Source organism: Chinchilla lanigera, unplaced genomic scaffold (assembly GCF_000276665.1).
Source record: "Chinchilla lanigera isolate Chin_1 unplaced genomic scaffold, ChiLan1.0 scaffold00062, whole genome shotgun sequence".
Lineage (NCBI taxonomy): Eukaryota > Metazoa > Chordata > Mammalia > Rodentia > Chinchillidae > Chinchilla > Chinchilla lanigera.
Genome location: NW_004955463.1, coordinates 8880884 through 8904795, shown reverse-complemented (window position 1 = coordinate 8904795; position 23912 = coordinate 8880884). Strand labels below are relative to the sequence as shown.

Below are 23912 nucleotides of genomic sequence, written 5' to 3'. Positions count from 1 at the left end.
GTGTAGATTCCCTGATTTTCATCCTTTCTTTAGTCATGTCACTTTTTACTTGCTAGCTCTCTTCCATATAAAGAGGTGACTACCTTTAAGCAAAACTGTGTTGCATAATGTAATTTGTTCTCTTACATTAGGCTTTCTTCTCACATATGTGTTAAGATAAATACGATGCACACATGAAAATGGAGACTCAGGAACACTGAGAAACTTGCCTAAGAGCAGACAGTAATAAGCACCACTACAATTTCAACTTAAGGGCCTGAGCACCCCCCACCCCCCCGCCCCAAGCAAAGCCCATGTTCCCTCCAGTTCATTCGCCTGTCGTGTTTTGATGTGCAACATTAAGATCACATAAACTCAAGTGGTCTCAGGCAACTCGTTTACCTCAATGTACCACACACACTCCCAATCTATTTTGTATCAAATCCATTCCAATCCATTCATAGAATGTCATTTCTTTTAATATAAAAGGCATTTTACTTGAAACAACAAGAACTCGCCAAGTTTGAATCCTGCTTGTGTGACCTTGGAAATCATATATGTATCAGTTTCATGTCTGTAAAATGGAATATGTTTTTATAAGAATCATTCCAACCACTTAGAGAAGTACCTGATGCACCATAAGCTTTCAGTAACTGTTATTTGTTATTTTTTGAAACACACATTACTGGATTTCCAGACACAGCACAAGCATCACTTGGTAAATCACTGTGGTAAATATGCCTATTTACCAAAAATGTATCTTTATTTTCTTTCCTAGTGTGTTCATTAGACTTTGCAATTATGTTTCCTCTAATTATGTATTAAACTGGAATGGATGGAGCTTAAAGCAGTGAAGAAGTTCCCATAACTATTATGCATTTTATAGCACTCAGCAGAACTGTCTGCAAAATGGGGTCACAGGCAGCTGGCTCTTCTGGGAGAAGTTATGAAGGACCTCTTCTACACAATCCATTTAGTTTTTTTGAAAGGAACAAAACAGTCTTATGGACTCTTTTGTAAAGTTCAAGTTCTTCTAAAGCCTCTCACTTAAATGTAATGGGACACCCATTTAACCAACTACTTACATTTTTAGCACACATGCCGCATTTCCAAAAAAAAAAAAAACAAAACAAAACAGAAAATTTTGCTGTTTATCAGAATATCATAAAGAATTTTTCAAATTTTATTTTAAAGAGAATAAAAAACAATAACAAAATAATAAAAACACAGGCAAAAATAAAACAACACAAAAACAATAAAAATGAAACAGGGTTTCAAAACAAGATGATAGGAATCATCATGGTCATGATAGTATATATTGTTATCTTCAGCAAAGTTGCTCAGATTACCAGATGTAAGAATGCAAGATTTAAAAATTATAATCACCAACTCTAAAAGTAGTGAAGACTACGATGTAAGTTCCCAATTTCAAAAACTGAAGTAGGGAAAACTATCTTATAGAGGGAAAGGTGAATATTGTAGTATTTCACCAATATTCACACAATGCTAGGAAAAACAAATAGAATAGGAGCAAAACTGATAAGGTGTTTGTGAATGAAAAATTCCTTAAGACCTTCAGTCAAGAATGATTTCTTTTGCCAGGGATACAGCTCAGTGGCACACAGACTGCCTGGCAAGCATGAAGTCATGAGTGTAATTCCTGGTACCAAGAAAAAAAAAGGTTTCTTTATTGTTACAGTGTTTAAAAAATATATTTCTAGCTGGCTTTGTGTGAGGCTCAGTAGTAAAGCACTTCCCTAGCATGAAAGAGGCCCTGGGCTCCATCCCCACCACCACTCCTCTAAGAGATTATGCCTGTGTATGTGTGTGTGTGTGTGTGTTTGTGTGTGTGTGTTTGTGTGTGTGTGTTTGTGTGTGTGTGTGCGCACGCACGCGCAGGCACACATGCATGCATGTGAAAGCCATAAGGAAAAAATACCCACCAAAAGAAAATACACTAAAATATGAGCATTATTTTTTCAGATAAGTAAGTGTATAATTTTAATTTTCTTATGTATGTTTTTTCTATTACAACATGAGTTACAAAAGAAAAAAAGGAAAACTTTGTAGGTTGGAGTAGTTGGGGAAAATCTTGAAAGCAGACAAGATACAGGGGGAAGGGGACAGAGAAGGATGTGGCATCACAGCCAAGGTTCTGAGCAGCAGCAAGAAGATAAATTAATACCACCCTCTAAGTGTGAGATGTCGCTGGTACTGAGGAAGCGTCTTCCTTGAAGATGGTATGTCCATTCATACCTACACAACTAGAACAGAACTAGGTTATCTCTTCTTTCACACACTGACCCAAAGAGCGGCATGCAGCTGATCTAACACAAAGCATGTTTGCTGGATCCATACTGCCTCAAAAAGGCTTTTCAGAATTTCTTTTAGAAAACACTAATAATTCAAAGAATGTAGCCCACCCAGGCATGATTTCATTATAGAAGCACAGTTCATTTTTTAAATAGAGGAACATACTACTGTCTCCTTTCTGGCTGAAGTACAGCGAAAAGAAACTGACACCCCTCAAGGCTGCTTATTTCTGACCCATGTGAACTTTTCCAAGGCCTTTGGCATTTTACACATTTTGAATTTTTAAATCCAGCTTATTGATAATATAACTCTTCAAGTTTGACCTTCAGCCTTTACCAAATGAAGTTATTTCTTCTCCTAGCTCTTGTGCAATGCAGCTTTACTTTAGGCTGAATTTTCTATGCCTCATGCTGCATGCATTTTTCTTACCATGAGGAAATGTACAATCCAAAAACTCCTGGTTTATGTTTTCAAGTGACAGAGGATATTTTCATGAGACTAAAAATGTATTAACTCATCAATTCAGCAATACTTACTGATAACCCACAAGGAACAAAGTGAGGTCCAAAAATGATCCTCATTTAATCTAATGGTGCCCAAAGCCTTCTTTTTCAGTCTGAAACAATTTCCAACTACCAGAAACTAACTCTACTGAGAGTCAGAGAACAGAGCCAGATTTCAAAATTATTTCTCTCTTGGTGGCACTGCAATGAATTGAAATGTAAACTGAAAGATTCATTTCAGTTCCCTAAAGCTCTGGAAAACCAAAAGAAGTATTTCTTCCATTCCAAAACAGCTCAGGTGTGCTTAAGGACAGCATCCATCACCCCATTAAAGATAGCAAGAAGGGTTCCAATTACAAGAGTTTCAATAACTTTATCCAGTGAATCACACAGGAGACAGATTAGTCTCAGACAAATTGCCCAAATGAAAAACCTGGTATTTCCTTTGTATAATACACCCTTCAAAAAGAAAAAAAAGCTCAGTGTGATTCCTTAATGTGAGTTATATAAAATTTATGTAAGTATATGAATCTTTTAATAAGTAGAATCAAATAACAAACATTACAAATCCACCAGTGGGGATTATCATTTTGGAGTATATAATGAGGGCACTCAGAATACTGAAGAAGCCAATTTAGCTCTTCCCAGAATTTCATTTCCTGTTTGATCTTCCTAGGTAGATGCTATCGATCCTGTTAAATGATGCTTGATGTAGTTAAAACACCAAACTTCATGCAGGAACAGATTTGTTTTGTCCTGGGGACTGAACGCATGTGAAGCACATGCTTTGCAACTAAGACACAGCTCCAGGCAATAAAAGACATTTTCACACCATACAATTGAAGATATGGTTCCACCAACTTGAGGGAGGGCTGTTAAGATAAAACTTCATCTATTTAAACAGAATGATTAAAAACACTTAAGTTACCAAAACTACACTTTCTTTGAGTTCCCTATCATGTTCATAGCAAAAGGCAATTGTCTTTAGCCACATTTTCCAGGTTCAAATGTGATAACTGGGAATATTTATTAGAGAACTCATCAAACTGAGAGATGCTTTAAATGAGGAGTTAAAATAAGGAAGAGAGAGACTATAGTTTGAGCAAAAATTTAGTACCAAGTTATCAGTTCATAAGTCTCAAAAACCATTTTTACTAGTCTTTGCTAATTTCCTAAATTCCCTTGACATTGCACAAATCACCAGCCAATCTGAAAGTTGCAGAAGTCTAAGCATAAAGAGTATGTCACACTAAATGGATGAAAATTAATCAGATATCCTGCCTAGGGACTTGCTTTCAGACATTTTCATAATTTGAAATATATATTAACCCCCTCACTCCATTACAGCAGACTTCATATGAAAACTGAAGATTCTGGAATAAAGGCCTCAAATACCTGGGTGTCACCTAGTACTAGGCCTCAAAAGTTATGCAATTATTTTCCAACATTATAGAACTAACACACATGTGATGTCACAGGATATTCTCATGTGGTTTCAGCAGAGGGGAAGGATCTTAGAGAGCTTAAGCATAATATAGGCTGTTTCTGCTCCAAGCCACAAATACTCGCCTGCTCCCACACTCCACAGAGCACCCTTCATTAGGGGCATAGAATAGAGGTTAGCAAACATGCTAACAGGAAGCAGATACTATCTTTCGTGAAAAACTAGTGAGCAGGAATATTTAAATATACTTACATGAGGAAGTATTTGCTCCTTCTGTTGATACTGATATTCTAATGGGAGACTCTATAAAACATAAAGGTGGAATGAAGATTTATTGAGTCATGCCACTCAGACTCTTAAATTAAAAATTTGCCAGGCTTGGGTATCATCTAGTAGAAGTGATTAGAATGCAGGAGAAAAGCAAAAGCATTTGTAAGTCAGAGGAAGATATACGCAGTATTTGGAGACCACAAAGGAGTACTTCTGTTGTTGAGACCCAAAGCCTTGAAAGAGACGAAAAAGGGAGTAGTCCATCTGCAAAGATATCCCACACACCAACTGCTAAACGAGCTCCAGAGAAATACTATTCTGAACAGACCCATACTATAGCTGAGATAAAGAAATTCACTCTAAAGTGTGGGCTCGATTTTCAGAAACGTAAAACTACAGAGAACAAACCCACATTCAGAAAGAACAGTTAACTTTCACACATACAAAAGAAAAAATAAAAGAGTAAAATATTTCTAGGCAACTTAGATTCACATAAACACCATGACCAAACATAATGGTGAATAAAATTTATACAAAGTACAAAGTTCCCTAGAGCAATCACAATGGGATCAAATAAAGCATGCTAAATAAACAAACAACAGCTGGGTTGCATAGGAGCAAGATTCTGTTAGGCAGTAATGGCAGGAAAATTAGTACTTCTGTACAGTCAGAACATAAAATGTAACTCATGCAGGAAAAAGAAAAGCATGGAATCGAAGGGTTTTCATTGGTAAGAAATCAGAAAGACTTAGTGTCAAAAAAGAACTGAAATTCAACAGCCAGAAAGCTGTATTAATCACATATCAAGAAATACTAAAGTCCATCTAAATCCCCAAGGCAAGCACCACATAAATTTAAAAACTCAGGTTCCTAACAGCAGTTACTGCAGTATCAGATCATGAATATATTATCTGAATTACAGAAATGCCTGTACAAAAAAATGAAGAAGTTCAGATCATTCGATAATTCTATCCTTCTTGCCTCTCCCTCCTTACCTCCCTCTGTTCTTTCTTTCTTCCCTTTCTTCATTCTGTTCTTATCTTGGAAGAAAAACAACCCTTTAGACTCCAGCAGACCCTAGCCTTGACACACCCTTACACTTACATCTTAGTAACAACACACACTAAAGCAGTCTAGCATTCCGAGCTATCTAGCTTTTATGATTGAACAACACCTCTGAAGGGAAGAGGAAGCCCAGGAGTAGGTCAGATGGAAGAAGGCTGTGTTAGATTGTATGGTTGCCTAAGGCTTTAACAAAGTGCAGACCATAGTTCAAGAAATCAACAAAGCCAAAACATTAAATAGAGGGTCATGAAAAGACCCTCTGAGTTTGAAGTATCTTCTCTTCTACTTCCTGAGATACAATGATATGACTTAACATTGTCTACCTGCAAAACGAGCAAAACACAATGTTTTATTTGATGATTTTGTTAACATTATAAAATGAAGGGTAAAGTCTCTGTAAAATGAGTGGGATAGTGGAAAAAAGTTATTGCTATATGTACCATGGAAAGCAGTTTCCAGCCTCCATTCTTCAAAAACTTGCTTCATAATAAACACTGACTGGTAAATGGTCTATGATTCCATTAACTGTACAATTAGAGAATAAGAAAAATTTTAAAAAATAAATATAAACTGGTCTCGGTAAATTGATAGCTCATGGAGAAATCAGTGAATTATGGTTATAAATGGATTAGCAGAATTGGGTTATAAGTAGTTAATATCTTTCCAAACTATAACTGCTCTCAGCAAATACTCTAGGCAAATGAGAAAGAAAAAAACCAAAAATAAATGCAACAACATTTTAAAAAATAAGTTATAAGTTCTTGTTCGTTTAAATTTAGTGAACCACAACTGTCTATTAGAATTCTAAAAGTAACATACACATACATCATTTAGAACAGTGGTGGTGAACCTATGGCACATGCGTTTAGTTACCACTAAAAGCTGTAAAAGACGTACCACCACTAATCTAGAGAATACTCTCTTTCTGATGGGTGGGCGAGAACAAGTATCCAAGAGAAAAACCCACAGAGATATAATAACTGGGCTTGTAACCCTGACGCCTCCTGTGTGCACTGAGTGTCACTAAACAACATCTTGATAGATTCTTTTCTCTCTGCATGTTTCTCAGGCCCAAGTTTAGACACAGAGCAAGAACCATTTTCCCTTAGGTAAAATCCAAAAAGGCAACATGAGGTAGAGAAAAATACTGGAACAGAAAACAGAAATAGCTGGAATTTGGATGCAGAAGGGGTTCTGATTAGTAGAAGGTGCAGCCCATAGCTGTGCCTGTCATTCTGGTTAGTAAAACTTGCCAAGCTTACTTTCCTTACCTGAAGATACATAGGCTCGTTCGGTGGAGGCTGGCATGCCAGTGATGACCTCTGCAAAAATAGAAAAGTTGATAAGATTTTATGGTGTATAATCAGGAGGCCAGGAGCCAGGACCACAGCCTGCTTCAAACTGCTAATGAGTCCAAAGGAAGGAAGTATTGCAAGGGAATGAGGAGAGGCCACGCATCCGCCAAAGGGGCAGTGAGAAAAGCAAAGAAGACCGACCAAATACATAGTTCTTCTTTCTTCAGGAAAGAGCACAAGATGAATAATTAGGAAGAATTCTCCACACCCATTGGGTGAGTGAAGCAGACTCTACTACGTCAAAGAGGCAGCTGCCTCAGTAAGGACAGTGGAAATAGGGAAACTAAGAAAGTCAGAACTGCAGGGTCAGAATTCTGAAATTACAGCTCCTTGGCCCTTACATTTTTGTTCAAAAAGAAAAGCAAGTAATGTTTCTAGCTGGGACAGGTGAAAGACATCTAATTCTGGCATGGAATTCTACCTAAAATTGACAATTGTAAGCAGGGTACCTGCTTCATCACATGACAGACTACTCTGGCCTGGGCAAAGAGGAAGTGGGCTACTCTCATCTCAAAGGAATAAAAGATAAACCTGAACAACTGGGACATATCATTATCCAAAGAACAGTGACAATCCCATTCAACACTTTGAACTTGTCTTCTTACTGCCTTTGTAATAGAATAAAAGGTAATTACACTCTCTCATTTCTTGTTCAGTCCTTATAAAAAGGTTTCTGTTTGTTAGCATCTACTACTTTGAATAAAGCACAGGTTCATAAAGCCTAGAAAGGCATAGAGATGCAAGGATAGACAACACTCAACCTAGATTGTGTGCATTAGTCTTCTCTGATGACCTAACAGCATTTCACACTCCTGCATCAAGACAAAAAGATAAGTTGAATATACTATGATACTACCTGTTATATAAAAATTACTAAATCTGGGTGAATATCCTAAGGATGATATATATGCTATCAATTTACATCTGAATTAATACCCTGTTAATCACAGAGTTAGACATCTTCATTATGAATATAATCATCTTTAAATATACATACAACCGTTTAGGCTTTCCACTACTGGGCATGACTAACAGGGCAGAAAAATTGGTTTAAGCAGCAATATTTCTTCAATTTCTAGTTTCTCTATGGACAAAAAGGTTTTGTGGAACTGGAAGGAAAGAAAAACTCTCCTGAGATTCAGTATATGTAAGTTTTCCATGGGTCCTTCTGGTACACATGATGTACGGATGATCCTCCCTAATCAAGGATTGGAAGGACACATCATTTTTATCAAGGAATCAAAGTTACTGCCATTGGCTCTTATACCCACTGAGAATGGGACAAGGTAAAAGGAGTTTGTATGGGAGGATGCGTCACATCCTTGGATTTTCTCAAGTGCGGGCACTTAAAGAGGATATTCCAAGCCAGGAAGATAGAGATGCCTGTTTCTGAACCAGCTTTCTCAATTTGGACAGCTGAAATGAAATTGTTCTTCTTTGGGAAAATGTAACGAGAAAAACTTTTTGCTAAAGATCCACAGGGTTTGCCCTTTAAGAATACCTAGGAGCTCCATGTTTCCAAAGTGCTAACATTAAGAGAGATGTCACCTTTTTTAGAAAGGATCAATACCTCAACAATCAGACTGACACAGGGGGTTCAAGGCACACAAGACTTGGCCACAAGTCTCAGTCAAAACTTGGTATAAAGACTCTCTTTAAATTTATTTTGGACAAACTAAGTAGTTGTCCAATGTGACCTTTGTAGGAAAAAGAAGCAGAGCTTTTCTATCTCTAGCAAAAACGACCTCAATTAGAAGCACGTTAACCATAACATTTCCTTTTTTAATTGAATGCTACATAAAAAACACCACAAGAAGAGGTTACTATAATGATGCTTCTACACAGAGATACCTTAAAATAAACTGCCTTCCTAATATTAGATACCTATCCTAGAGACCTCTTTAATGATTATGGTTTCAAAAAAAATTTCTGAATTGATCTTGAGTGAAATACAAGCTTAGAAGTTAACATATACTTCTATGTTAAAAAAAAAACTTCTTTTTTTAAAAGAAGCTTGCTCATAAGTTAATCTTTTTGATCAAAACCACTCAGCAACCATTGTTATATATGCTATAGGCAGAAACAGATTCAAAGAAACAATCTTTTATTATGATTGGAAATATTTTTTTCATCAGTTTTAAAGACTTTTAAAAATTATTAAGTCCTACAATCTACCTGATGCTTACTTAAGCAATATATTTTTATGGGGGCTGGGGATTTAGCTCAGCGGCTCAGTGCCTGCCCAGCAAGCGGAAGGTCTTGAGTTTGATCCCTGGTACTGGGGGAAAAAAAAAATCCAAAAGCAATATATTTTTATACTAATTTGGTATGTTAAATTTGTTAATTTATAAAGGATACCCCCCTCACTAGTGTAAATTAATGAGGATTTAGGATCATTAGTAATTAAACACCATTAAACAGCTTCTGATGAATAGGCAACTACACAGAGCACATATTTGGATATTTGTAATGCTTGACTACTTTCCAATAAAGTGGATCTGGTCTCCAGAAAAAGTCATAGTATCTGAAAAATATATTTGGATAAGATTGGGTGTGTTCAGGGTGGTACCGCTGTAGACAGAAAATATATTCTGAAAAGGATTTTTTCTAATTACTATGAATGTATGACTTACTTGAGATTTCAGCATGAGTATAATAAACTACATATAACTATTTAGCAAAATAAACATACACGTATGCACATATATACATGATGTGCCTGTATTTCAATATATACTTACATGGCTCCTTGATTTTCTAAAATTATGGATCACTATTATGCATACAAAAATGTGAAAAAGTGACGTTTTGTAAAGTGGAAACATTTACTTGATAGCATAGATGGACTATCTTTGAGTATCTCAATTTTTCTTGCTCATAATAGTGCTTACTTTAAGCAATGAGAAACTTTGAAACTACTAGGTGATATACAGCCAGGATACATAGTCTGTGTATTAACTTTGCTCTCATTTATTCATCTTCACGGGCATCCTACTTAATACAAAATATTGGAGATGGCTATACAAATGACAAAACCTATTTGACATGTGCTTCAGCATGACTGTAAATTACACCCTCACTAATATCAACACCATTCTAACAGCACTGTCAATTTAGGGAAGAGTTTAAGACTAAAGCCAATTTTTTGAAGAATCAATTGATAATTTAATCAAATTTTACAAAAACAGTATTTTGCTGCTCTTCTTAAATGAGACAGCTACTTTACTACTACAAGCCAATGTCACCTATGGGATCTTGAAACTCACTCAATTTTTCTTCTGATTAAAAAAGAAAACTTAAGAGAAGATATGATTGATTAGTGATATATTTTCCTATATTAGTCTTGGAAAAGACAGCATGAAATAATTAATTTGAAAACCAGTTAGGTCTGTCAGTCTCTTCCCTATTCTAAAGCCCAAGAGTTTTCATAGAGCTTGTTAGCTAAAATTTAATTGCTAGGTTAACATTTCCTACAGAAAAGCCAAGCCAAACAAATCTACAGGTAGAAGTGAAAATACAGCACATGAGCTGTGAAAGCATAGTACACAAGAACTTTTGAATTGCCACATATGAATTCATGAAAGAAATCCACTTGTAATTCATCATGTAATGATTACTGCCTATAAGTTCATTCTTTATATAAAAATTCTACGTTAGGCTTATATAGAGCTGCAAGTAATTAACAGATTGCATAGATTTATATATGTCTGCATATGGCAAATTCTTTTGCCCAATTCCAAATAAAGTAGAATTTAAAAGGCATTGGAAAAGGCAGAAAACACACAAATTTCTAAAATGTAGCTTAACAAAATTATCTACTATGCATATGTCCTTTTCTAAGTGTTTGAAAATAGTGGAAGTGTGGTCATTATTTCACTCAAGCATATAATAATTCACAGGGAATTATTGCATAGATAGCAGTGGAGGAGGTTAGGCAATCTGGGTGATTACATATTTTCCTTTGAGTTACACTATAAAGAATCAAGCCATGGGGAAGAACATGGCCAAGTGGGCCCTGGAGGAGGTCAAAGTGTGGAGTTATACAGAAGCACAGCTAAAAGGAGGAGACGTGAAGAGACGCAGGAAATATGTATCGAAAAGAATGTTAAATAAATATCCCAGGCACATTAAAGGTCGGAACACTAGAAAGTCACAAAATCCCATTGTTCAAATTCTTAGAGATGCTCTGGGTATGGTGCCATCTCCTTGAGGCCAGCTATAATGAAGTTCCACTACTTTCCCTTGGAATCCTTCTCCCCTTAGGAGTTGCACTATTCCTTCAGCTCTGTTCTGCATGAGTAAAAGAATCTGTCTTGAATGTTTGTACACACAGACACGTGCATCCAGCTATAAAGTGAACTGCAGGGCAGATGGAATTAAAAAAACCTGGGTTCATGTCTGGGTTTACTACCAAAAACCTTTGTAATGCCAAAGGAGTCTGTTGTCTATGCTAAGATTTCTACTTGTTTTAAATATGATTACAGGGGAGAATAAAGATGATCTATTCCTCACATTCCAAGGAGAAAATAAAAACAAAAGCACATTATAGTGTCATTGAGATTCATCCTCCTCCTTCAGATGCTTCAAATCCCCCATTCCTGAAAGAAGACTAGCTTGTCTGCAAATAATTTATTTACAATACTGTATGAACTTTGCCTTACTCTTGACAGATAAAAGAGACTCATTATCATAAAACACCCCTAACTTGCATATCCCTTCTGTAATTTGTCAGTACTGTGTATCCAAATGTGAGCATTAGACTAAGACTTGAAGAAATTAATCTGGAAAAATGATTTGGTCATCTCTCCTATGAGAAATGTGAAAGCAATGTTATCAAATTTTTATTCCCCAAAAAGTTCTTGTAAGAGGAGCTGTATAGGTTTGTGTCAGGAATAATATAGTGTAAACAATAGTACTTACTGATATAAATCTGAAACCATGGAATGATCAATATCATAACAATACAAGCACTCAGTAAGACCTTGGCAGTAACTATAATTTTATTTTCCATGCGCTTTGTGGGTAATAGGCATGCACAGGTGTGCAACTCTAATCCAAGCATCAAAATTATAATTCAGTAGTATTTCCTAGGAGCAGACACAACAAACCAAGCCCCTGACAAACTGAGATGAACAAGCTTCAAAACATGTATGCAGAATAATTTGCTGAAATTAATTTTTAAACCAGTGCTTCATGCAACATCCTATAATATTTCATGTGGGATAATGTAATACTAAAAATATTACTGCTTAACCCATACTAATTAAAAAGTAAAGTAACATTATATTTGCTCATATAAATTTTAAATGGCTTTTACATCATAAGCACAGTTCCTAAAACCAGTAATAGAAAGTACTTTTATCTGCCCCCTTCACTCTTTGTGGAGAAAGATATTTAAAATGAAAGTAATGAACTTTGATTACACTGCAACAGAGCAGTTCTTTGGAAAGTCCATAGAGGACCAGCATTAACCTAGATTTTGCCAACCCTGTTCCATACATTTAAGTCACTCCCTTTCCCCTACCCTATTATATCACTTTTGGACCAAGTGACAGAAACTGTACCAGTCTCCTATGGAATTAACCATCGATGGTACTTGTTCTTCCCAGGCCTCCCTGGTATTTTTACCCCATCACTTGAGGCCCGCATATCCTTGCAAGTGAACTCTCTTTCTCATCTTTTACCAAGAAACAGTGCCCTTTGACTTGGTTTTATCAAAGCTGACAGACCTCTAAAGGTAATGCTAAATGCCACAATCCAAAGTTATTGTTATAGAAATAGTATTTCATTATTCCAAAAAGTTTAAGCCCTTCTAGGTCATCATCAGCTCCTACAGAGGACTCCATCAACTTGTAGCATACTGGGGCTCCAGGAAACAGAGCCACTAAGTTACAGTTCTTTATTTTCCTAGGACATCTCAGAGGAGACATCAGAGGGGAAGTGGCATGTTCCACCTCTAAGTCACTTATTTAACAAGTATGTCCTGGAGGAAAGCTAACACTTATACATAGTAGGAAATTCATTGCCTCTAAGATTTTCCTAATTTCAAAATTAATAGGCCTAAAATAACTCATTGGCTTAACTTTTCACTACCCAGAACCATATCTAACCACTTAAAAACAGAGGAACATAAAAATTGGCAATGTTATAAATTTTCTCTCTCACTTTCTTGCTCTCTCTACATATAATATACACATATTTATGCACACCTATATAAAATATACACATATTTCCTCAATTTATACATATATTCTCTCTCTCTATATATATATATTCATACATACTCTCATAGTGACAGAGACAAAAACTAGACTGCCTAACCAATTTAAAAGGGAGGTACTAGTTCTTTCTCTTAGCAACCTACCCTGTTTCCACCATCCATAAATCTATTTAAATTCTTTAATATACACACACACACACACACACACATATCCAGTCTGTATCATCTCATGGACAATAAAAGCTTTGTGAAATACACAACCAGATTTTTTTTTGTTCATAGTGAGAGTTAATCCATCAGTTTATCACAAATCTTACCACTTATCCTGATTACTATTCCTCTTACAGACTGAGACACAAAACACAGCAGGGATCTCTTACCATTTGATTCAACAATGGTGATATTGGCAGAAGCACTGTCATTTCCTAATTTGCTGATCACTTTGCACATATATTCTCCAGAATCAGCCAGTGATGCTTTGTTGATGCGAAGTTCTGACTTCCTATAAGATCAGAACAAAAGTGATGTTAGCGTATGTCACAGAAATCTAATATATATCAAAATCATATCATTCTGTAATTTCAGAGTTCTCAAATTCCCCCTCCCCGTACAACACGTACCATGTTCAAACACAATTTGTTATTACATTGATTTGATTCCATGATTTACCCAGAGTAAAAGTGAGACACATCACATTTAAATTATACCATGACATAGTCGCAATTTTATCACTCAGATGAGTAATTTTAAGGAGATATTCTCCAATTTTTCTTTTTACTTCTCTAGTACTACCATGGGCCACATCCTGCCTTAGTGTTTTAAACCCAATTGGTAAATTCTCTTTTTTCCTACATCTAAATGTCATCAGCTACCAGGGTTAGGGAAGAGAAAAATTGTATAATAATTTTCTATTTCAAGACTAGTAAGAGCTGGTACTTAATGAATGCCAGAATAGATAAAAAAAAATCATCTGCACTTTTCAATAGAGTAATATCAGAAATAGTGTGAATTCTGTGTGAAGAACATTCACCATTTCTAAAAGAAAGGGAATTTGTCTTTCCTTAATTTCTCATTGCTAGGAGCACAATACCCCACGAATGGTTCTTAACAGGGATAAATATTCATGAAACAATGGCACGCACTTGTACACTATAAACATTAAATCAACATTCACCATTTTTATTTTTTATTTATTTATTTATTTATTTGCTTTTTTTCCAGTGCCGGGAATTGAACTCATGATGTTGCACTTGACAGGCAGGCGCTGTGCTGCTGAGCTAAATCCCCAGCCCCAACATTCACCAGTTTTAAAAACAAGAACAGTATTGTGAATTCCTTTTGTTTGTTTTACTATTGCACACAGCTGCAATTTAATCAGTCTCCACGATATAGAGACTCAGAACCGCAAAAGCCTTTTCAAAGCATTGGTTTTTGCTCTAGGCTGGTCACTGTGACTTCTTGGATTGTTGGGACGACAGCAGGGAGAAAGGAAGGCAGGAAGGAAAGGTAGCAATCTTTCTAGTTAATTTTTTACTTGTTACTATTTTATAGGCTTCTTGTCATACAGTTTTACACAGGTAAGATCAATTATTCCAAATTTAATTCCCCTTACTTTTCTTTAGTCTAACAAACTGAATCAACCCAAATTCCCCCTGTAACCCTTACAGTCTTTCATCTTTGTGCTTATGGCTGGGTCATCTCTTTATCCTTTGATGGGGCCCTGCAATGGATTTCTACCCACTGAAACCTTAACTGACCTTCAGTGCAAATTAGTTCATGAAGTGTTTCATGAACTCATAGCTGAGCTGCTGACTCACTTCGTCTACTCTCTGACAGCCCCAAGTACCTCTCCTATGAGCTTATTTTTATTAGAGTTCTGTTAGTACGTCTCCTCTCTCTCAACCTACCTATTCTTCAGAGAAGGAGCCCACATGTAACTCAAGCTTTGGTATCCTCATAGGGCTTAAGTCAGTACTTTGTCCTGGGTGTGTCCTCAAACACTACTGCATGAACGTGTGAACAAATGAGAAGAATGTCTGACTATTCCCACTGAAGGGCTCAGCAGGACCTAATCTTCCTAATGTAGGCACAGGAAGGGGAGATACAACACGGAGAGGACAGAGACAGTCTTGAGTGGCCCAACCAAGGGCAGGAATGGTCAAACCACTATGTTAACTGAAAATTCCCTCAACTAGTCACGCCTTCCAAAGTAAACGGGTAAACTTGAGGGAAAAGACGGTCAAGGTGGTGCACATCTGTAATTGCAGCACTCAACACACCAGTGCAGGAGGATTGCCATGAGTTTGAGGCCAACCTAGACTACACAGCATCAAAAACACAAACAACAACAATGAAAACCAACAACAGAAATGAACAAACAAACAAAAACAACCTTGAGGGAAAAATGAAGGGTTCCATACTCATAAAGTTTGGAAAACATATGTTTAAAAAAAACCAGGCTTTTCTTTTTTTAATCTTACAGTCTTTCTCAGAGGTTTTAATATAATCTGACTCTAATAAGGGGATTTAGTTTCTCTCAACTTTTTTGACCATAGAATCTTTTCCATTCACTTTACATATGTTACATATTAATATTTTTAGAAAATAATGATCCATGGAACAAAATTGGTGAAAAAGTACATCTAATGTAATAACAGCTTTGTTTATGTACATAACCATTAGGAGCTATTTAAGCAATATTCACACACTAATTGGAAAGCTGAATAACAGAAGAATTTCCCTAAAGTACATCTCTGTAAGCCAAATAAACCACTTTGATGGCAAACATTTTGGCCACTAGATATTAAGGGTTAGTAACATGTCACAACTTATAAATTATCACAATCCAACTTTTAAGTGTGGTTTAGAGCATTCAAATACAATATTTTAATGGATGATCAGCTTTTCACTTGTCCCTACATGACAAGTTACTACCATAGCTAATACGCTGGAAGCATGGGCAGATAGAAAGCTGTAACTGTTGTACTAAGATTTTCCAGCCTAGAATATTATATAATTTGCTGAAAGAATTTTCATATATGACCATGATACTATTAATGGTAACTGATACATTATGAAGAAGATTAATACCCTGAAAATAATATCCTGATCTTTAATACCAGATAAAGAGTAAATTTCTGAAAAAGGAAAATGGAAATTTTTTATTAATCCCAAATTCTGAGATAAGATTACTACAAGAATGTACAACAACCAAAAGAATGACTTTTCTTTCTTATTTATATAAATCTAGGAACAATCATGTATTTGTATGTAAAGACCTGTTTCTTGACCCTGTGCAATTTAATATTTTAACTATTGAACTGGATTGAACTATATGAAACACAGTAATCAAATCTGCAGTTAACATAATCATAAAAACATAGTCCTAAAATCAAAATTCCCTTAACAGGCCTGGGCAGTGCTTCCTGGAATACTATTCCAAGAAATGTAATCAAATGCTATGCTTTAAAGACAGAGAGAAGAGGGACAAAGTGGGAGGAGGGGAGAAAGAATGTTCTATGGGCAAGTAAATATTGCATTAAACAAAGTTAAAGAAGTTTCTTTTCTTTTATTTTCCAAGATGGGGTTTTTCTATGTAATCCAGACTAGGCTTGAACTTGTAATCTTCCTGCTTCAGTCTCTTAACTGCTAGAATTATAAACCTATACCTTCATAGTCAGTTTGCTAAGACTTTCTTTACAACAATACTTCTTAGTAGTTTTTATACAAATCTAAGGCAAACATGACATATGACCATGGAATCGTTCTTTTAGAGAATACCTGGGAGGATTCTAGGGGTGATCAGCAATGGGCTAAAACTCAAGACTCAATTTAATCAAGACAAGCTTAACAGATCCTTTCTAGTAAAAATCACTGGTGGTGCCAGGCATGGTGCCACACACCTGTAATTCCAGCACTCTGACAGGTTGAAGCAAGAGGATCACACATTTGAGTCCAGCCTGGGCAACATAGTGACATACTGAGACCCTGTCTCAAAATAAAAATTAGAAAGGCCTGGTGTGAAGGTTCTGGAATCAATCCCTGGACTGCACATGCACGTGTGCATGCATGTGAGCACATACACGCACACACACACAATCAGTGGTAGACATACAGGAAGGGAGAGAGATGTAGTGACTATAGTATAGAAAAAAGAAAGCATTTCACATAGCCACATGTTTACCTAAAATAAAAGAGGAAGGAAAAAAGAAACTTACACCTTATTGGGCCAAATTAATACTAAAGTAGAACATAAATGAAATGGGATAAAAGTCCCAGTTGACCACTGGCTGAATTACATCTAGAATTATGAACTATTTTTTGAAGTAATACTTTATGAGAAATGTCAATAACTACGACACTTTAGAAGAAGGTGATCAGAATTGAACGGGGCCCACAAATCTTAACAAGAGAAAATTCTATGAGCGACACAGAGGTCCCACTGGCAAGCAGCTGATGGTTGAAGGATGAGTAGCTATTGAAATATATTTCCTATCATCTGGAAAAGGAAATTACTTGGGATTGCCAAGTCCTTTACAAAGTCTAAGTTTTTCAAGAAAAAGAATTAAGGTAGAATTAAGCCTTGCTGGAAAAAGAAGGTATTTTTTGGGTGATATGATAAAAAAGAACTTTTTGAGCATTCAGAAATGGATGGTGTGTCTTGAGAACAGTTAGGTTTTCTCCTGGGAAAGACTCAAGTCTAGATAACCACCTGCCAAGTACATTCTTACAAGAATATCTATGCAGAGAAAGATTAAATTAGATTGGTGCTTTCAACTATTTTTGCAACAAAATCTTGTTTTAAAATGAAAGCTTAAATCAAAGCCTCATATTCAAAAATATCATAGAGAAAATGTTCAAGTCAAAGTGGTTGGCAAAACTGTTTGCAATTCAATAGCAATTTAGGATTCTCCAGGGGCAGAACTGGAAAACCAATTATCTAGATGACCATTAAGGCCCCTATGAACTGTAAGGATTCATTTAATGTGAGGCTGAAATCTGTGTCCCAGAGTAGGGAGAGAATGTAGTTAAGAGTAGAAATAGCCAAACCTTTCTTGAAAATTGTGAACTGCAACCAGATCTGGAGCTTTGATAAGCCTGGATATACAGCCATTTTTCTCTCTTCTATTAGTTACACTCTCTATAGGAGGTGAATTTGGAAAAAAATCCTGAAATCCATCCCAGGCATAAAGCTAACTTTTTGTTATTTCACTGATGAGTTTCCTCAGAACCAGGGAAAGGTCAGGGCATCAATGCAGCTCATTTTCTACAAGTACTAAGTGAGTTCATTCATGTAAACTGTTTCAAATAATACATGCAATAGTTATTAGTCCCAGTAAACATCAGCTGTTATTATAATTATATTCTAAGTCCTAAAGTATTTGGATTTTTATAATAAACATACATTATTTTGGAATAAACATAAACAGATTGATAAAGTTCTAAATATTAACTTCTTTTCTTCTATCAAAATGCAGATTATATGTTTCTTCCCTTTTTTTTTAGTAAGTGTTCATTTAAATGAATTCAAGGTGCCTATAATTATTATCTACTTTTTGTTACTGCCCTTGATATTTCCACTATACTCTACAGGCTGAGGCAACTTTATGTAAGGAGCATCTCAGTCCGCACAACTCCATTCCACTGGTCCCTGAGGAATTATATGGACTGCGCTTGTGTTCATGTGCTCCATACTGCTTCCGATCCTGCCACTCTGCTAATCTTGAGGAGAGCACAAAAGAAAGGAGGGACTTCCTAGGCATGAAAAGTAGGCACTGTCCCCAGTGCCTCACAGAAAATGGCCATTACATAAAGAAATTGAGATGCCTTTTCATATAAAGTTCAAGCGGACTGTCAGAGCTGCTCCATGAATAAGAAAAGGGAATATAAATGAACTTTTTCTATTTTAGAGAAAAAACTGTAACCACTGAGAACACATAAATGCAAAAAAATTCTAAATCTGAACAAATGAGTTAGAACTAATTTTAAACAAAATTAGAATATGTCAGAGCTGAAATGCAGACATGTGACTAAATGAAGGACGTCCAAAATTAAGGGTATACAAGTAGCAGGAAGTTAGCCTTTCGTTAGGTTATATAGAGAAGGCAAATTTAAATGAGGTCAACCTGACAGCCCCGAAGTTCTTCAGGTTTCTTGATCAAAGTCATCTACCAAAGAAAGCATGAACAAAGAGACACATTACACACGTGTGGTGTGCATTCCTTTTAAATTGATCCCACACACTATTTAGCCAAATAAGATAAACAAAGGTTCAAATGTGAATTCAAAAATCATAGGAAGAACATATAAGAAGGTAGCTTATTAGTAGAAGCAAGCATAAAGAGGATTAAGATTTTATATAATAATAGAAATTGTATATTTGGTGTAAAATATGTTCATAACTCTAAAGGATTAAAAGGACATTGTGACTGCTATGTACAATCTAAATTATAAAATGGGAAAAAGAAGTCTCTACTAAGGGTGTAAATGAGTCAACATTTTGTTTAAGTAAAGAGAATCCAAGGGAAATCCTAAACCTCAAGCTAATATTCACCTCTGATTGCTTGATCACAGGCTAAGATAAAGTATAAGTCAAGTAACTAAAAAAACCACTGTAAAACATGAATGCTGTCATCTGAATATCTTAGTGATGAACAAGTGTTACTATGTACATGAATCTGAAAAGTAAGAACCATTTTATTTAGGCATAACCCTAAGTCTGAGCAGGCCCCTAGCCCTATATTATGAGTTTATAAAATAAATGTAGCTGTGAAATGACAAACCTCAGAGTCACACCTATTACAAATCTAACTCTACTAGCATTATGATCTATTGGAAGAAACTTAACTTCCTTCATTCTCAGAATATTAATTACTTTAAAAACCTGGTCTAATACTATTGCTCATTCTACTTATACTTACAGGATAAACTGAAATAACAGAGTACCTTTCAAATGTTAAATTTAGATTCAGTTAGATCCTTTACCATTAACTAAAAAAATTTGGTAACATTATTTTTTTAAAAAAAGAGACAACTTTAGAAATGACAAAATACCCAACAATGAAAACTGGTAAACTGATCACTTATGAAGCAGCTATCTATTCCACACCAACTATGAGTTATGTTTAGATCAAAGATGTTAAATGTTTTGCCAAGAGTAATTCACTGGCACATAACTTGAATAAAATTTCACCCATTTAATTATTTCCAGCAAGGATATATTTTAAAAGAATTAATTTCTGGATATTGGCTTTTCTGGCATAATAGGCTTGCATTAATATGTAGACAGTGCCATTAACTGTCTGAGCCTATGAAGTCAATATGAAAATACTTTTCTGCATACTGATGATGTTTTCCTATGTCACCCAAACCATGTAACAAATTATCTCTCTAAGTATACCCGTGTCCTTTCCAAAGCATGTTCATAACATTCAGGTCAATTTTTCTTCATGCCTTTTCACACTTTGTTTACTCAAGTTCATTTGCTTCTGTCCACATAGCATAAGACTGAATCTCTGTAGTCTTCAGAAGCTTTCTGCTGCTCCTTTAGCTTATATCTCTCTTCCCTCCCACCCTCCTGCCCAGCTCTAATGGTGTGTTTCAGCAGATGATCTGGAATGCCTATGTTTTATACAGGACTGATCTGGGTACACTCTATACAATCTTATGACCATGAGAGAAAAGATATAATGCCCTATACCTCTTCAATTTCTTCACGGGCACTAAAACATTACTGATACAACATTTTTTCTTTAAAAGAATTAAAACCATGATATTACAGGATACATGTATACCCATGTTTGTAGCAGCACAGTTTATAACAGATCTTGGAAACAGTATATATCCATCAACAGATGAATGAAGAAAATGTGGCTGTTATACTGATAATATTTTACAGCCATATAGCAATGAATGAGATGTTATCCTGCATGTTTAGGTAATTTATATTCTTATTAATTTGTCTAATTGACAAGAAACAGAACAAACACCAAAATCTATCCAATCCAATAGCTAAAAGTGCTGTCTTGTCAATTCTCTGTACAAGAGTCATATTTATCTTTTCAGTTCATTCACTCTGGCCCTGCCTTCCTGTGTGCACATTGTTAAATATGGATGGTCACCATTTTGAAGAAGGAACACAAAATTAAGGAATCCCAAAAAACTAGATGGTTCTAATTGAATTTTTTAAAACTACTTGTATGACTTCAGACAAAGCATACTTTTGACTCTCAATTTGTGAATCTGTGAAATTAGAGTCATCATGTCCTAACTGTTCAGCTTCCCATACTGTATACTGGAATGCTGTTTAAAGAAAAGGTAAGACTGTGTATGAAGCACCATACCTCTTTATTATATATTTTATATCTTTGAAGCACCACCTGCTTAGACAGTGACACCCACTCTTTCTCTCACTCTTCATTATACTGTACTTCCAGATCAATAGATTTTGATGACAGAGCCAATAACTAGCAAGTAGTGTCCTTAATTAGACTATGGTAACTAGGAAAAAAATCCCTAATTATACTTATCAGAGCAATTAAACACTGGCAAGATTCAATTAAGTTCCCATTAAAATCACTTTGTTCTCACTAGCTCATGAATGTGTGACAACTTTTGGTAGCTATTCTGTAAAATGAAAGGGTAGGAGGGGACCCTTGTTTTGTTGTTCTTGTTATCATGCCTGGGTTTTCAATGGAATCCTCTGAGGTGTGAGCGTAGAAAGTATCTGAACTTGGAACCCTTAAAACATGTATGGCATCGATTACAAGACTGTTTTAAAGTAAAAATCCTAGACAGGTATTTATCTCTTCCCTGAGTGCAAACTGTATTTTGACACTTAATGAAATAATTCTTAAATACAGAAATAAATAATAAATAATGCAGGGATAATAAAGAAGCATCATTTAGATACATAACACACGTACTAAGTTGTCACAGGGAGTCCATGAAGCCCTTCTTCTTACATGTCCTCAGCAGGAAACAGGAAAGGTAAGATCTTGCTACCCAAGATCTCTTGATTTTTAAAAGCTGCTACATGGTAAGAGAATTGTTGGTCTCACTCAATAATTTTTTGTATTAATCCCTGGTTTGAAAATAGCCAAACTGAATTGATTATACTCCAACGTCGGGATGAATCTAGGTATTTTCTGAGCTTTGTAATGAAGTTAGGAGTTTTGTAATGTAATGTACTCTAAACACTACTGATCTGATTTTACAGAAATACACTGAAATTTTGGATCCACGTCTATTCTGACAGCTGCCATTAATGCTATCTTCCCTCTTCACTTCCATTTCTCCCCACTGCCTGTGTTTCTTTTCCATCTATCCTTTCCTTTCTTGATCCAAAAGTTGTAAGAACTGAAAACTCCAGCTTCTCACAATTTCTAGCCACTTTATCTTGAAAAATCTTTTCATTTATTATGTATCATGTATTTTAATAGTAAATTTATTTATTAGGCTTAAGTGTTATTTTTATATCATCCTACTGATAAGCACAGATTGTGTTATTATATGCATTATTCTTACCCTGGCTTTTTTTGTATCTTGATGTTTTGTGGTTTGTTTTTCCGATTTAACTCATTCCCATTCTTGAACCATTTGAACTTGAGGGCAGAGTATTCAGAACTGGTTTCACATCGAAGCACTAGTTTGGAGCCTGCAGCTGACTCTTGGTTCTTCATCTCTTTCAACCGGGGAGGCAAGGCTAAAAAATATAAGAGACAGAAAAAAGTTCTAATAAATAGGCAATCTTTCAAAAGGAAACTAATTTTCAGTGGGCCTGATCAAGGCACCATTTCCAAAGATTTTACTAATCAGGGAAAAGAAAACTAAATAGGTGAGCCAATATGGATCTCAACTTGGAGAAAAATAAAATGCCCAAGTAAAATCTACTAGGGAAAAAGAAATAAAACTCAGACCATAAGATTATTCCCTCAAAAAAGTTCTAATTTATTCCTCAATCTTTATATTACAGTTGCAATCTTTTTATTACATTTACAATCTTTGTATGATTGAGAATCTTAAAATTTGGTAGTTTCAAAAAGAAAGCCTATGCTAAAGGAGAATACATAATTGCGCATCATTTTCAAAGCATTTTCATGTCCCAAATGATACTTTATTCCAGTTCTAACAGGTACAGGAAGCATCATACTCATTTTTTAAATCAATAAGTTTAATTTCAGAGATGAGTGATTGATTTATCCAGGGTTACACAGTTTGTGGATGTTGGGAGTTTGGGCTCACTTCATCAACTAATCATCAGAGACCACCTCCCACAAACAAAAACAATTAAATCTTAATATTGGTTCCTTTATGAAAGTCTGAAATTCTTACACAACATCACTTTTATTGGACCTATAGTTGCTAGCCCCAAAACAATGAACCACCATTCCAGATGACTATCAGAGCCTCACTTGATGGGATTCAGATCTCTGAATCTTCCCAACAGAAACTGAAAGTATCGAAATTGTGCATTATTTTGCAAGAATATATTATATTAAACACCCACATACCATTCTTAAATTAGGCTTAACTGTTTAAAATAATAATAATATATATATTCTACTGGAATATTTATGAATAAAATATTATCTGAGGCTTCTTTCAAAATGATATGGTAGTGGTGGATGAACGGACACAAAATCAAAATTACCAAGAAGTTGATAACCATGGAAGGTATGCAATAGGTACATATACTGATTTGTTATATGCAGTATTTTTTTCATAATAAAAAGATTTTAGAAATAAAAGCACAGTTGACTGGA

The 23912-nt window shown here is 35.5% G+C and overlaps 1 protein-coding gene across 6 annotated transcripts in view; it reads right to left on the bottom strand.

Annotated features, from left to right (window-relative positions):
• Positions 1-23912, bottom strand: part of Nrg1 (neuregulin 1) — a 1027681-nt gene that overhangs the window by 132321 nt on the left and 871448 nt on the right. For all 6 annotated transcript variants that reach the window (XM_005398394.2, XM_013521521.1, XM_013521522.1 and 3 more), the window contains exons 2-5: positions 22675-22852; positions 13530-13651; positions 6846-6896; positions 4492-4542 (exon numbers count right to left, since the gene is read on the bottom strand). In XM_005398394.2, the coding sequence (XP_005398451.1) occupies positions 4492-4542; positions 6846-6896; positions 13530-13651; positions 22675-22852 (402 nt within the window). The remainder of the gene's footprint in view (positions 1-4491; positions 4543-6845; positions 6897-13529; positions 13652-22674; positions 22853-23912) is intronic.